The sequence below is a fragment of the Suricata suricatta genome, chromosome 8 (assembly GCF_006229205.1).
Source record: "Suricata suricatta isolate VVHF042 chromosome 8, meerkat_22Aug2017_6uvM2_HiC, whole genome shotgun sequence".
Taxonomy (NCBI): Eukaryota; Metazoa; Chordata; class Mammalia; order Carnivora; family Herpestidae; genus Suricata; species Suricata suricatta.
In genome coordinates this window covers 114,571,381-114,585,760 of record NC_043707.1, presented here as the reverse complement: position 1 = coordinate 114,585,760, position 14,380 = coordinate 114,571,381, and the positions used below count along the sequence as shown (strand labels likewise).

The 14,380-nt window shown below is 58.9% G+C and overlaps 1 protein-coding gene across 5 annotated transcripts in view; it reads right to left on the bottom strand.

Moving 5' to 3' along the window:
- Positions 1–14,380, bottom strand: part of STK40 (serine/threonine kinase 40) — a 37,788-nt gene continuing 23,408 nt past the window's right edge. For 4 of the 5 annotated variants that reach the window (XM_029946766.1, XM_029946767.1, XM_029946768.1 and 1 more), the window contains exons 5-11: positions 12,801–13,028; positions 11,896–11,948; positions 6,534–6,649; positions 2,391–2,535; positions 2,119–2,238; positions 1,579–1,663; positions 1–411 (exon numbers count right to left, since the gene is read on the bottom strand). In XM_029946766.1, the coding sequence (XP_029802626.1) occupies positions 193–411; positions 1,579–1,663; positions 2,119–2,238; positions 2,391–2,535; positions 6,534–6,649; positions 11,896–11,948; positions 12,801–13,028 (966 nt within the window). In that variant the 3' untranslated portion in view covers positions 1–192. Of the gene's footprint in view, positions 412–442; positions 801–1,578; positions 1,664–2,118; positions 2,239–2,390; positions 2,536–6,533; positions 6,650–11,895; positions 11,949–12,800; positions 13,029–14,380 lie in introns of those variants that run through there. The other variant, XM_029946765.1, reaches the window with a different exon arrangement.

Sequence of the window (14,380 nt, the reverse complement as noted above, 5' to 3'; positions counted from 1 at the left end):
TTAAAAGAAGATTAGTTATCTAGGCTTCTCAGATTAAAAACCCAAACAATCAAGCAATCATTCCCGGTAGCTTCGTGGTACCTCTGCTGACCCCACATGTGACCTGCGCTGTCCCTGCCCCGCCCCTGCTGCGGGCCGGGGGGCCGGGAAGAGGTGGCGGGTGGTGCTGGCGCCCTGCCCCGGGGGGGAGGGCTACTTGCGCAGGTATCGCTGCGCCAGGATGGCCGCGTCCAAGGGGTTCATGGGCTGCGCGTCGTGGCCCAGCCGCCGCACGGGTGGCACGCTGCCGAACTGCCGCTTGGGCACCCAGCTCCGGGCCTCGTGCACTGAGCTCTTCTCCTCGGCCAGCAGCAGCTGCTGCCGCATGTAGTTCTCAAACTCGTACTGGGAGCACTCCTCGGTCACCTTGGCCTTCGGGCGGACAGACACGGACACCGAGAGTGGGGAGAAGAGCAGGAAGCCTGTGTTAGGTGACTCGGCTCCGAGACAGCAACCCCCTTGGGCCCCATCTGGCTGGGTGGTCCGCAGTGGGGGTCCCTGAAGCCCTGAAGTCAGCCTGGACCTCACCCACTGGCCATCCCGGGGGTCGCTCTAGCTGAAGATCTGGGATCTGAGCCAGAGGCCCCCCGCTGTTCCTGACCCACTGACCTTGGGAGAGGTCACTTTAGTTCCCTCAGCTGTGAAGTGGGGCAGTAATCTCTCCTCAGAGACTCTCTCCAGACGCCGGGGGGTCCCATGCAAGTCAAGCGGTATGAGGGGTCTGGGGCTGGGTGCTCAGCCCCTGGGTGAGCCTGGAGCACCTAGGCAGAACACTGATGTGGTCCGTCCCCATGCTGATCATCACATGGGAAGAGCAGGGCTCTGGACTTGCACTTGGGGTCAAGGCTCAGCTCCACTACTTCTGAGCTGTGTGACTGGGAAGATTATGTCACCTCTCTGACCTCAGTTTCCTCTGTTGTGAAGTGAGGATAAGGACACGGGCCACCCGGGCCTGGGCCTGCGGTGAGGACCCACTGAGATGCACTGGGGGGTGGCACCTAGGTGGGGTGGGGCCCGCACTCTCTCCTCAAGGGCCAGGAGTCTCTGGTGCGGGGGCACCCTAAGATCACCTGCCAGAGGCCGTTAGGCACTCTGGTCTCTGCCCCTACCCCAAGCCCAGCACTTTCTCCAGCGCAGGGAGCAGGAAATGAGAGAAAACTGGGAGAAAATGAATCATCTGGAAAGGGAAGAGCAGAAAGGCTGAGAGAGCCCCCTGTGAGTCAGAGGCAGAGAACTGTGGCTGTTTAAAGGGCCAGCACACAGCAGGGCCAGGGCTGGGGCAGGAAGAGGAAGCTGAGGGCCAGGCGGGGCCCCTACTGCCCTCTTGCAGCCTACGGGCCGCCCACGGAGTCGATGCAAGGCAGGCCCAGGCAGCTCAGAGGACAAAAGTGTCCCTTGCCTATGTCAAAGGATGAGGCTGAGGCCGAGGTGGCCTTGTGGCCTTCCGGGAGCTGCCACCTCTGCCCTGGCCGTGCCTGTCCTCCTGGGATGCTGGTCCCTTGGGACTGGGTAATGGCCTCTCTGACCTTCCCAACTCACCTCCTGGGAGCTGTCTGCATTGCTCATCTGGTCGTCGATGTCAGGAACCACTTGCAAAGGCCCGCTCAGAGATGACAAGGACTGCCTGCAGGGGGCAGACGAGTCAGGCTGGCTGCAGGCAGCCCTGGCCCCCGCTCCCCAGACCCGGCTGGCTGGAGCCCAGAATGGCCAGCTCCCCACTGCTCTAAGACTTGGCCGGACTCAACGGACCTGGGAGCATCAAAGCTCAGCAAATTCTTGACATGAATGACTGGTTCCCAAGCTTCAGTTTTCTCCTCCAATAATGGGGGACAGCCTCTACCTCACGGGCTGTGAAATAATGCCAATTCCATAGTTGGCATCAATTGGCATGCAGGAGATGTTCAACCCTGAGTTCTGCCGGAACACTTCTGATTGTGCCCGTGGGGAAAATCTGGAAATCTGACTCTGGCAAAGAAGCAGGCCCAACCTCAGGCTGCTTTTCCAAATGGGATGGGCAGTGCCTAAGGACAGGCAGGGCAGAACCCAGCCTTCCGCATAGCCCAGCACCTGCCTGCTTACCACGATGCAATGATGGCACTGAGGGCCTCCAGGACATCGGCCGCGGCGAGGCGCTGCTGGGGGTCGAGGACCAGCAGTTTCCGGATGAGACACACGGTGTTCTCAGAAACCCGCCCATCCCTGGTGTGGCAGAGGGAGAGGGAGAGGGCTCAGACAGGGCAGGCTGGTGGTGCTGGGTCTCTCCGACCCACGACTCCAGGTCTCACTGTGTTGTTTCCACCCCCAAGCCTGAAGGGCTGGGCCCCCCTCCCCTCCCAGGGGGCAGGACTCACTCCGGGATGGTGTACTCGGCAGCTTTGATCTTGCGGAAGAGCTCCTGTGGGATGCTGTCGTAGAAGGGGAACTGGCCGTAGAGCATGGTGAAGAGCACCACGCCCAGGGCCCACATGTCGCTCGGCTTGCCCCGGTACGGCCGGCCTGTGGGGCACAGGGACACACACACACTCAGCCCAGAGTCGGGGAAGAGCTAGGTGCTGGGGGCCCCTCAGCTTTCCAGCTACGTGCCAGAAATCCCACCCATGGGACCCCTTCTCTCGTGTCCCTCTCCCCTTCCACCTCCTCGCAGGATGGTGCCCCACCTCGGAGTGACTCCCTGAAGAGAATGGATTACCCTTGGCCTTGCACAGGCCACCCACTTGCCTGCTGGCCCTGCTCTGCCAGGTTGCGGGCTCCTGGGGGCTGGGCCTGGGGTCACGGCCCCAGTACCCAGCAAAGCGGCTCACAGAGCAGGAGGTGTGTGGGGAACAAAGAACTACTGGGTTCTGGAGCAGTCAGCCGTCCCACCCCAATCACTGTCCCCTCGCCCCAAAGCACTCAGACCAATCTGTAAGGAATCCCCTCCCTCATTCCCCCACTAGAAGGTAAGTTCTCAGATGCAGGCGCCTCTCTGCTTGGCTCGCCGCTGAGCCCCGGTGCCCAGCATGGATTCAAACACTTGCTAAGGGCATGAATAGCCAGTTACCGCTGTGCTAGTCTCCTTCCCTGCAAACCAGAAGGGAGCAAACATTTAACTGAGCATCCACGCACTGGAAGAGACACTTTTATTTCATGATGTCTCCAAACTCCATGAATTAGATATTTTCTCTGTTTTTCCAGAACGAGGCACAGGGCTGTCACTTGTCCACGGCCACATGGTGGGCCGCGGAAGCCCCGCCTGCTGCTCCCTCTTCCAGGGCAAGCCACCCAGGCACCAACCTGTGCGCAAGCTCCTCCTGCGCCAATCGCTGCCTGACCTGTCCTCACAAACAAAACAGACCCTTTCGAAGTTCCCACCTCCCTGGTCCTTGGGACAGCACCCTGTCTGGCACAGCAGACTTGGCAGCGGCCCAGAATGTGACAGCCCTCCAAGGGCATGGAAGAGATGCTGCCGGGCACCTCGGGGTCATCTCCTGGGCACCAGGCAGCACCTGCACCCCGGATCCCTTCTGTGGGTCCTGAAGTTGCCTGGGTGGCTACAGATGCCTTTGGGATGCGAGATACTGGTTCTGAAGGTCTCTCTGGGCCGGCTGAAGGTCAAGAGCTTAACCGGTGGGTGTATACAGCATGTGTGCACACCAGTGTTGTTCACCTAGCCTGTTACTTCAAGTGCAACACGGGCACAAGCCACCGACTTCCCAGGGCTGCTCGGGAGTGAGTTTCTTTTTGGCCTGGCCCCACAGCAGGCCATTGTGTGGGGGTGAGCCTCAGCCACTCTTTCTCCAAGGTTGGGTCACCCGGTCCCTCTCACCCCCACAGCGCCAAAGGGCAGCTTGGGTGACCTTGTGTGGCTGACTCCACTGTCAACTCAAGGGCAAGCCCGTTCTGGACCCTGCTCTACCACGTGGGGTCACCGGCAGAGCCTGTTTGTGCTACGACTGCTAGTGCAGCTCCAAAATGACACTGGCTGTCCTGTAGAGGCCGCAGGTGGCTCCTGCTGGGACACCCATGAAAAAATGGGTGGCCAAGGACGTGTGCCTCCCTCAGCCTGAGCCCCAGCACTTTGGCCCTGACCTGGATGGGGGATAGAAGGCCCCCTCCAGGGGCACATGGGTGGCACAGTTGGTTAAGCATCTGACTTCGGCTCAGGTCATGATCTCACAGTTCGTGGGCTCGAGCCCCGCATCGGGCTCTGTGCTGACAGCTAGCTCAGGGCCTGGAGCCTGCTTTGGATTCTGTGTCTCCCTCTCTCTCTAACCCTCCCGTGCTCGTGCTGTCTCTCAAAAATAAATAAAAACATTAAAAAAAAATAAAAAAAGAAGGCCCCCTCCAGGAGACAAGTGGTCCCCCAGCGCTCTGCCTGAGCAGGCAACCTTTCCCTGAGCTTTTGCTTTTGACGGAATGCTGAACTTCAAGTCTTCCTTTTGGAATAATGGCAGCTAATGTTGATTAGCCAGAGAGCAGGTTAAAGGCCCTATTTGATCCCACAGGACCTTATGAATTAGGGGCTATTACCATCCCTGGTTTATAGATAGATATGCAATTGAGGTCCAGAGAAGTCAGCAACTTTTCCGAGGTCACACAGCTATTAACCAGACTACTAACTCTCTGTGGGCAAGGTCACTGTTTGCCCCTTCACAGCTTCAGGCCCGATGCCTGAGGCTATGTTCGGCACACACAGTGTGAATGAAGTGGCGGAGCTGGGCCCACAAGGCAGGCTTGTAATTAATTAATCCTCCCGCTCCATCCTCCTAACCACATGGGGAGGCAGCGATGCATTTTGCTTTTAACCCGTGACGAGACTGGGGCTCAGAGAAGTGGGCTGAAGGCTGGGTCTCTGGTCTCTGGGTCCAGGACTCTCTGAGGCACTGGGTTCTTGTTTCATCCTCCAAGACTGGCATGAATCTGGAGGGGCCAGGGACGGGCCACGGGCAGCAACAGGCAGTATCTGCACACAGAGGCCACCCTAGCTTGGCCTCGTGGAGCAGGCCTGACCAGGGTCAGCCCTGCCACCCCAAGCCCACACAGTCACAGCCCCACGTCACAGGCCTGGTGGGTCACCATGGCTCTGCCACCCACAGGGACGCTTTGGGGAATCTCGTGGAGGGTGTCTGGCTAGGCCGGTCCCCAGGAAGCTGGGGTGTGCCCATGGTGCCTGGATACCTCTAGTGGCCACAGTGCCTCCAGCCCAAACCCCGAGGTCCTAGGGTGTGGCGGTGCTGCCTAGGAGAGGCCTGGCATTACAGGAGGAGCCTGGGGTGGGAGCGGGAAGGCCTCCAAGGTGTGGCAGATGCTCTGGCGAGTGACAGCAGCCTGCTCCCCCCAAGGATGTGATAGCCTGGGAAGGGGCAGCTCTGTCACTGCAAGGAGGGGTGCATGTGCGTGTGCCGGGCATGATGGCCCTGGAAGCAACCTGGGAAGCTCCGTGTGGAAGGGATGGGGGCTCATATAGGGCCCTTGGCTCCCTGAGGATCAGAGACCGGATGTGGCAAAGCACGAAGGGGAAAGGGAAGAAAGCCCAGTGAGGCCAGGGGCTTGGGCAGGAGGCTGCCCTGGGCTCGAGCCTCAGTCCTCCTGCTTATTAATAGCTCTGGTGTTGGAGGAGAGGTTTGACCTTCCCTAGCCTTGGTTTGCTCATATGTAAAAAAAAAAAAAAAAAAGAAAAAGGACTTGGAATATTTACCTCACGGGGTAGCTGTGCGTTCTAAACAGACGATGCATGTCATGCGCTCAGCACAGCGCCTGGTACTTAGCGATACCATCAGGCGGCAATCAGTACACAACTGGCCTTTTTATTTTCCGTGTTTTCTGCCTCATCCCCACCAGAAAGTCAGCTCACCATTCATGGAAGCAGGGATGTCTGTCTGCCTGTTCAGTGTTGTATCTGAAGTGTCTAGAACAGGGCCTTCTATGTGGTAGGCCCTTGGTGAATACAGGTGGAAGGAAGGAAGGAGGGGAGGAAGGAAGGAACAAATGAAGAGCCAATCCAACTGAGGCAGGAATGGACCAAAGGGAAAGATGTCTCTGAAATGCAAACTCACGGTGGCACAGAGTAAAGACCTGCTTCCTTTTGCACTTGAATCTGGGATGAGGTTCTCCACAGGGCCTCCCTCAGGTCCAGCTGCTCTGGCCCCGCTCCCTGCTCTGGCGTCCCCCTGACCCCAGCTCCCTCTCTGAGCCGCTGCCCCGAGGGGTCCCTCAGCAGTTCCTCCAGCTTCGCTGTGTGGCCTCTGCCCAGCCACACCCCCCCTTGAGTGCGTCTGGATCCTTCCAATCACAGCTCCAATGTCACTTCCTCAGGAAAGTCCTTCAAGTACCCATTGTTCACACTTGCAGAAATACATTTTTATTCCTTCGGAGCACTGATCTCAGATAGTAATTAGCCATGCACCGGTGTGAGGGGTACCCTCTTCCTCTCTCATAAGGCCTCAAATTTCGCCTATGGAGGGACATTACTGGTCTGGACCGCCACCGAGGCCCCGGGGCGCCCGGGCACGTACCGCTGAGCACATCTGGGCTGATGTAGGCAGGGCTCCCCCGCTGGTCCTTCAGCAGGTCCCCCTCGCTCACGAGATGCTTCCCGAGGCAGAAGTTGGTGATGGTTATCCGATGCGTCCTGGGAGAGAGGGGCAGAGGATGAACAAACCTGTGTGTCCATACCCGCGGGTGCCAGGCTGCTCCACTTCTCATCCGCATCCTCTTCTTCTCCCCTGGCCCCCTCTGCCTTCCCCATGGCCGTGTGAGCGGTGCCATCGGGGCCACTGACACCGGCCAGCCGCCCTTGGTTGCCACCACCTGAGCTGTCCCCTCAGCACTGGGATCAGAGGAATGAGTCGCTCTGACCAGGTAAGTGCTCCAGAGGTGCTCCCCAGAACCCGCTGTGCCGGCCGAGCCTTGGGCTACCACTTAGGACTCGGAACTATTGCAGAGACTTCCCAAAACAACCTCACCTAATGCATGGCTTGGAAAGACCAGAGGTTTAGGTCCGCTCCCTCATGTACGCACAAAGGGCAGTAAGTCGGGCAGCGCTCTGGAGTCCACCCACGGTGCCGGTTCTGTTCCCCCTTGCTGATCCTTAGGGTCATCACCCATGCCATTGTCAAGCAGCGTCACAGGCAGTGCTAAAAACTAATGCTGTGGAGGACTCGGCAGGTGTGGGCCCTGGCTTGCGTGTCCGCTGAGGACGGTTTGCATTCAGCACTCACAAAAGCCTACGAGGGCGACTTTCTCTCTGCCCTGTTTTCATAGATGGTGTAGTTCAGGCGCAGAGAAGTGAAGGGGCTTGCCCAGGGCCACCCGGCTAGACAGCAGGATCCAGGCTCGGTCTGTCAGGCTCCAGAGCCTGTACGCTGGACTGAAGCAAGTTGGTACCCACGGGTCCCTGACCAGTGCCCAGCCCCTGAATGGCCCTTCAGTTCCATCGAAGCTAACTTACCCCTTGTCCTGTGCTTCAGACTCTCCTCTGACCTAAAAGACCACAGATGCCCCTCCCCCTCAACCTGAGAATCATGGGTGAGAGCAGCTCAGGGCTCTGAACCCTTTATGAAGCTCTTGGTGTGCACAGAAGGAAGTGGCCCAGGGAGGACACCTTACCCCACACCTGGGCCGTGGGGGTGGGGGAGGGCCAGTGAGGCAGGCGCCTCGCTGCCCACAGAGGGCTCCTGTTGGTGGCTAGGCAGAAAAGCAGGAGGATGGCAGGAAGAGGAGACCCAAGGGGTCCTTCAGTCGTCACTCATTAGATGAATCTCAAGGGTGAAGAGGGGGTTGGCTCAGTGGTACAGGCTGTGGAGCTGAGCGTGGAATTCCCCAGGAGCTGTGACCAAGAGGTTCTGTGGGCCCTCCAGCTAACTCGGGGAATTCTGCTGGTAAAGGGCTTGGTACAAAACAAAGGTTAGTCTGTCCTCTGCATTCCAAGCAGAAACCTCCGACTCTTGCTCTGCATGCAGGCCTGCCCTGTCATATGCCACGGAAATCTGCCTGGTGGCTCCCGGGGCGGCTCGAGCCAGAGAGTGCAGGCCAAGGGTCTGGCTGAGGACATCACGTCCAGAAGTGGATTGCTCCGGCTCTGGACTGCCCATGTCACCGACCCGGATGTGGGGCTGCGCCTCAGCAAGGCCCCGAGGGACTTAGATGATGCCGCAGCTGGACACGTGTCCTGCAGGGGACCGCTCAGGGCAGGTCTGGTGGGCTGGGGAGTTAGATTCCCCAGCACCAGTCCCTGCTTGGCCATTTCCTGGCTGTGAGTTCCTGGCTGTGAGACTTTGGGCACATCATTTAATCTCTTAGCAGACCTCAGTTTCCTCACTTGTCAAACAGAGAATGTTAGCACCCACCTCCCAGGCCTGTGTTAGGATGTGACAAGAAGACGACCCAGGGAGAGCACGCAGCGCTGGGCACGGGGACTGGTGTCTGATACTAGCTGGCGGCTTGCGTTATCCTTTCCTCCTCAGATGGTGGGCACGGCCGGCAGGGACCCGTCATGGGGGACCGCAGAAAAGACCCAGTCTGAGGTGGCAGGCGAGGGGACCCACACGGTGACCACAGGCCCCAGAGCATGTGATGCAGTGCAGGCCGCGCTTCTCAGTGACTGTGCTCCCGCCGGCCTGACTGTTCTCTGTGCGTGAGCCAAGCCGGTGGGGCCCGAGGACACCTCCGTGTGGTGGGCAGCAGGGCCGAGCTGGCCCACACTGCCGAGGACCTGGAGTCTGTCCCACAGGAAACCACACGGTCAGCTCCGAGACCTCCCGAAGCTTGGCCGAAGCTTGGCCATGCTCCCCCGCCCTGCCCCCAACCACCCAAGTCAGCGGGTTGTGCCCAGATCCTTGGGAGCTCCAGATCCCCCAGGCTCATCCTGGCGGGGGTGGGGGGGGGGAGGGCAGCGGGGGTGAAGGGAGGCCGCTCTGCGTCAGCAGGATCTGCTCTGCGTGAGTCACTCTTTAGTTATGGCCCTTTGGGCTACCAGTGTTTTTCTCCTTTTCTAGGAACTTGGTGTGCAACTTGCTTACCCAAAAAGAAAGGAGGAAGGAGAGAGAACCCACAGCAGACCTCATGTAACCCCAAAAAGGGGATTTCAGATGCCAACCCTTGCCTTTTCTCCATAGCAGCATGAACTGGGCATTCCAGCTGCCTTGCAAACGCTTCCCCCCGCCCCTTCCCTGTGAGTGCTCCACTCCACTGGGGCAGAGGCCCCCAGCTCCCTGCCTCTCTGCAGCTAGACTCAGGGCCTGGCCTGACAGGCGGGGGCTGGAGCTCCTCAGGCTGGCCTTGGACTTCGTGAGGGTGCACGTGAGGCGGGGGGCTATGCCTGCAGACAGGCACAGGGCAGGTGGTGGCGTTCAGAGTGGGTCCCTCTGCACCCCTGTGCACTGCTCCACTCCATGAGAGGAGACAGGTGGCCGGAGCCTCCATCCGTCCCAAGACCCAGAAAAGGGGGATCATTTAATTAAAGCTAATGCAGCCAAGACAGAAGTTCTGAGTGTGGTACTGGTGCCCCTCAATCTGAGGCAAACATACACCGGCACGCACGCACATGCAGACAGAGAGACAGACACTTAACACGGAAGAGAGGCTAGAGCTGTGCTCTCGTTATTCAAGAGACGTGTGACTTCCCAACTACACTCCCAGCAGCCAGGCGGCCCACAGAAGTGACGGGGCAGGAGGACCCACCCTGGACGACTGCTGTGGTTAGCGGCACAGGAGCCCGAGTGCGCCTTCCCACAACCCCCCTCGGGATGCTCATTCAGAGCCAGTGCACGGCTGCACGGAAGGCTGGGGAGGACATGGGCCCCGCAGCTGGATGTACTCAGGTGGCCAAAAACTATGCTCTCTCTGTGTAAGCAGTGAGCCTAGGGTGCAGACTGGGCTGGAGACTGGGCCAACACCCCACAGCAGGCCAGGGCCTCAGGCCCATAGAAGACAGCTTGCTTTCAGGGCTGCCCCCCGTACAATTCAGGGCTGGGGCCAGGGTTCCACTGGGGCCTCATCTCCGGGGGGAGTGAGCCGCAGGCTGTCTAGCACGGGGTGCACTTACGGCGGGCCCAACCCCGTTAGGCAGTTCCACATCTCAGGCCAATCTCTACAGGGAGGTTTGGTCACCTCTACTTTCACAGAGGAGGAGACAGAAGCTCGGAGAAGCGCTTGATACCGCAGCAGCCTCTCAATACATGGGCGAATCAATCAGTAATAAGTAATCAAATGAATTCCCATGGTCTCCAGGGAAGTGAAGAAGGGGTGCTGGATTCGGAGCCAGGCCTGTCCCCTAAGTCTGGCTCCTCCAAGGCTCCGCCAGCTCTTTCACCCGGCCAGACAAGGGTTCAAGCAGCCCCAAGATTTCAGTTTCCTTCCCTCCTCCCTGTGGGACTTGACGGGTCAGATTTTCACTGCTTCACTCTCTCCGGCTGGCAAATCGTCACTCATCCTTCATGAACTGAGTCAGATGGCCAGAGTCTGTGCCCCCCGCCTGTGCTTTCTGGTCACCGCCCCATCGCACGGGGACTCTGGGACAGTGTCTGTCTGCGGCACAGATGCCAGGTGGCATCGGCAGAAGGGCAGTGAGGGGCTGGGCTGCAGGGGTGCGGCAGCATCCTCCCCACGGCATCTCAGGCTGCCACTGCAGGGTCTGGTGCCCCCACGCCCTCTCCCCAGAGGCCTGTGTCCCTGCAGCTTCTCTGTGACTGCCATGGCCCCGGATGCTTCACGGGGACAACAGACCCCTGCCTGGGGGGCAGCCACAGCGCAGAACCCACCACCACCACAGAGTGCTTCCGCTCGGAGACTGGTGCCTGCCGTCTGCAAGCCCCCGAGCCACTTCAGTGCCTGGAGGTGAGGGGTTGGCGAGGGAGAGACGCCAAGAGTAGGGGAGGTGGCAGCCCTTTCTAGCCCGATACTTCCAGGGTTGTGGTGGAGCCTGCGGCAGTCCTGAGCCCATGCAAGGCCAGGGCCTTCTACCAGAGGGGTGACAGCCTGAGGCAGGGGCTGGTACCATCCCTCTCTGCCGCTGACTGACCGAGGTTGCTGGGGTGAGCCGCTCAGACTGCCCCCCCTCAAGAAGGCAACCTCTCCCAGCTGCTGGGAGTAGTGATTTCTGACTGTTGAGCTGTGTCCCTTCCCGGGAAGCTCCCGTAGCCAAAGGGAGCCCTGGCCACGGCTCTCATTCCCAGGCTGGGCCATGCGGCCCCTTGCCTCGATGTGGGAGTCTGAAGGGCCCTCTGGGTCTCGAGGTCTCCAGGCCGAGGCCCTGCTGTGACTGTGCCCCGGCTCCACCCTCTCCCCTGAGCACCTCCTAGTAAACCTCCTGCACACGCGTCTCGGAGTCTTCCCTGGGAACCTGACCTGTGACACGGCCTCATTTTGTTCATCTGTCATTCCTTCTACTTGGTTGTCCATTTTTTATAGTTGTTTACTGCGCACCCCAGAGGCACAGCAAGTGAATGGCCCAAGGACGTCTGAAGTACTTCTCAGAGCTCTCTTTCTGTGGCCTTGAAGACTCCTCTATTTTTTTTAATGTGTATTCATTTTTGAGAGAGAGAGTGAGCAGGGGAGGGGCAGAGAGACAGTGGGATGGAGAATCTGAAGCAGGCTCTGTCCTGCCAGCTCTGAGCCTGAAGTGGGGCTGGAAATCATCAACCGTGAGATCATGACCTGGGCTAAGATCAGATGCTCAACGGACTGAGCCAGCCAGGCGCCCCAGACCCCTTCCCAAGAAAGCTCCGTATCCCTCACCCCTGGGAGTCCTGGTCAAGGGGTCTGTCTTGAGTCACAACACGGGAGCACTGGAGGGCACTAAAGGGTGCTGGGGAGCTGCACCATGTGGCCTGTGGCGACCCCAAGGTTACATCACGAAAGAAGAAAAGAGAATCTTACCTCTTATTGAGCACCATGTTCCCAAGCTTCAGGTCTCTGTGCACAATGTTCTTCTGAAAAGCAACAGGCATATGGTTTGTACTGTGAAGGTTAAGGCCATGGGTGCATCCAGACTCTAAGACGTGGGCTCTCCAGGTGTTGGGGAAGGCAGGAAAAAGCTCTGTGATGTGCCTCTTCAGGCCCATGCCTTGATTTGCCAGCCACAGGCCAATGAGAGCTAAGTCTTCGACAGCCATGGGTAGGAAAGTGGCGACAGGTGAGCCCAGGCAGTCTCTGCCCCACCTGGGGCAGCTCCCCCACAACCCGCTTTCTCCCCTCAGGGCAGCAGCTGGTGGGGAAAACTACTCCTCTCTCCACCTCCAATAAATGTCCCACTGCAATAACAAACCACCAGCACCTGCCTTGGTCTGCGGTCAAGGACAAAGTCTCCCGGTGCTGGTGAGCAAGCAGTGCAGGCTCAGCCCGCAGCAGCTGTGTGCCTGGGAGGGGCCTGGGCTCTCCTCACCTGGACCTCGGGGCAGCGGTCACCTCCACCCTAGGAAAACCTTCAAGACAGGCTGTGGCTGCTTGAGGGGGACCTCACAGTTGTCACCTTTGCCCGGAGACTGCTAGGCAGCCTCTCAATGGCCAGGGGGTTGCTATGCTGCATTCCGCAGGGCTGCCCGGCAGCACCGCCCCAGGAGCCTGGGCTGTGGCCTGCAGACCTGGGCCTCACTGGGCACACAGGTCCCCCGGCCATTTCCTTCTGGACGTTCTGGCTGCAAAGCATACCTGGGGGTGTGTGGGGGGGGACCAGAGCTGCTTCCACTGAGCAGCAGCAACAAGGGAAGCCTTGTGTGGCAGGGGGGCCTGCGGTCTTTCGGTCACCAGGGCCAAGGACAGGCCGGCCGTGGGCGGGGCCTCACCTGGTGCAGGGCTTCCACTACGCGCACCACGTCGTAGAAGATGACCACGGTCTCCCGCTCGCTGAGCCTCTTCTCCTTGATGACATAGTGCTGCAGGTTGATCAGGTCGGCGGTCTTGTCGCTGAAGTCATGTGCGCAGAGGCAGTCAAGGACGAGGCAGATGCGCTTCTTCATCTTCTTAACCATCCGGCTGGATTCTGTGTCCTCCACAATTTCACAGGTGCGGTCCTGGGGGCCAGGGGGCAGACCGGGGCTTGGCTGTGGGCCAGCAGGTTCATGGCCAGGGGTTTGGGACTCTCCTCTGGAGCTGGACACGCACATGGGAGCCAAGAACGAGCTGCACGGGTGTGGTGGTGGAGGCCTGAGGCCTGCGCGGCCAGGACCAGCGGACCGTTCGGTAACGCCCCGCTTCCTGTGTGCCAGTGCCAGGCCTGACCGGGGGCTGGGGTGAAAGCAGCTCACGTTCAGGCCTCATGCTCTGACCCCAAAGCAAAGGGTCTGGATCAGGGCTGGGTATGTAATGCCAGAGGCCTCTGAGCCCAGGGTACAGGCAGCAAACCCGGACCCTGGTGTTCCTCCCTCCATGGCACACCCCGGATTCCAGCCAGGTGTTCTGTATGTCCCAGACAACTGCTCTCACGGGGGCGCAGGACTCCCGGGCGGCCACGGAACGGTGGGGAAGGCTGGGTTCAGGGCCCAGCTCCACGCCATGGGGCAGTGCACCTCATTTCTCCAAGCCTCTGGTCCCTCATCTGCCAAAGGGAGCTAGCACCCTGCCCTCCCAGGTTGTAGAGAGAGTAAGACATTGCACACCAGCTCTCAGTAAGAGGGTCCTGGTACCAACATGTGGTAGCAAGTTCTGAGCCCATTTTCCTTGTGGAAAAGGTATCTCTGTCTTTTTTTTCCCAAAATTTTATTTTTTATTATTGTCTAAAATTTTTTAAAAATATTTCTTTACTTTTGAGAGAGAGACAGAAAGAGGAAGAAAAGGGAGGAGGGGCAGAGAGAGAGGGAGACACAGAATCTGAAGCAGGTTCCAGGCTCTAAGCTGTCAGCACAGATCCCAACGTGGGGCTCAAACCCATAAATTGCGAGATCATGACCTGAGCTGCAGTCAGATGCCCAACCAAGCCACCTAGGCACCCCTTCTTAAGATTTTATTTTAAGTAATCTCTGCATCCAACATGGGCTTGAACTTATAGCCCTGAAACCAAGAGTTACATGCTCTGCCAATTGAGCCAGGTGGGAGCCCAAGCTGACAGGGTATTTAGTGAGACAGAAAACACGGGGACTTTCATTCTATCAGCTGGGGGAGGCCCTCCGTGTCATCCCCGGCAGACTGATGCTTGCCTCCAGGGAGCCCCTGGGGACTGAATGTCCACGTTTCTCCTTCCGAGCGGGAGCACACCTCTTCTTCACCATTCCCCAGAGGCCCAGCAGTGTCTGGCACACAGATGACTCTAGAGACGCTTCTAATCACCCAGGTTCTATTATCCAAGGTGACATAAAGCAGGGCATAGCTTTGGGAGCTGAGATGAAACACAACCCCCCTCAATAGGGTTTCATGTTCAAGGGAAACA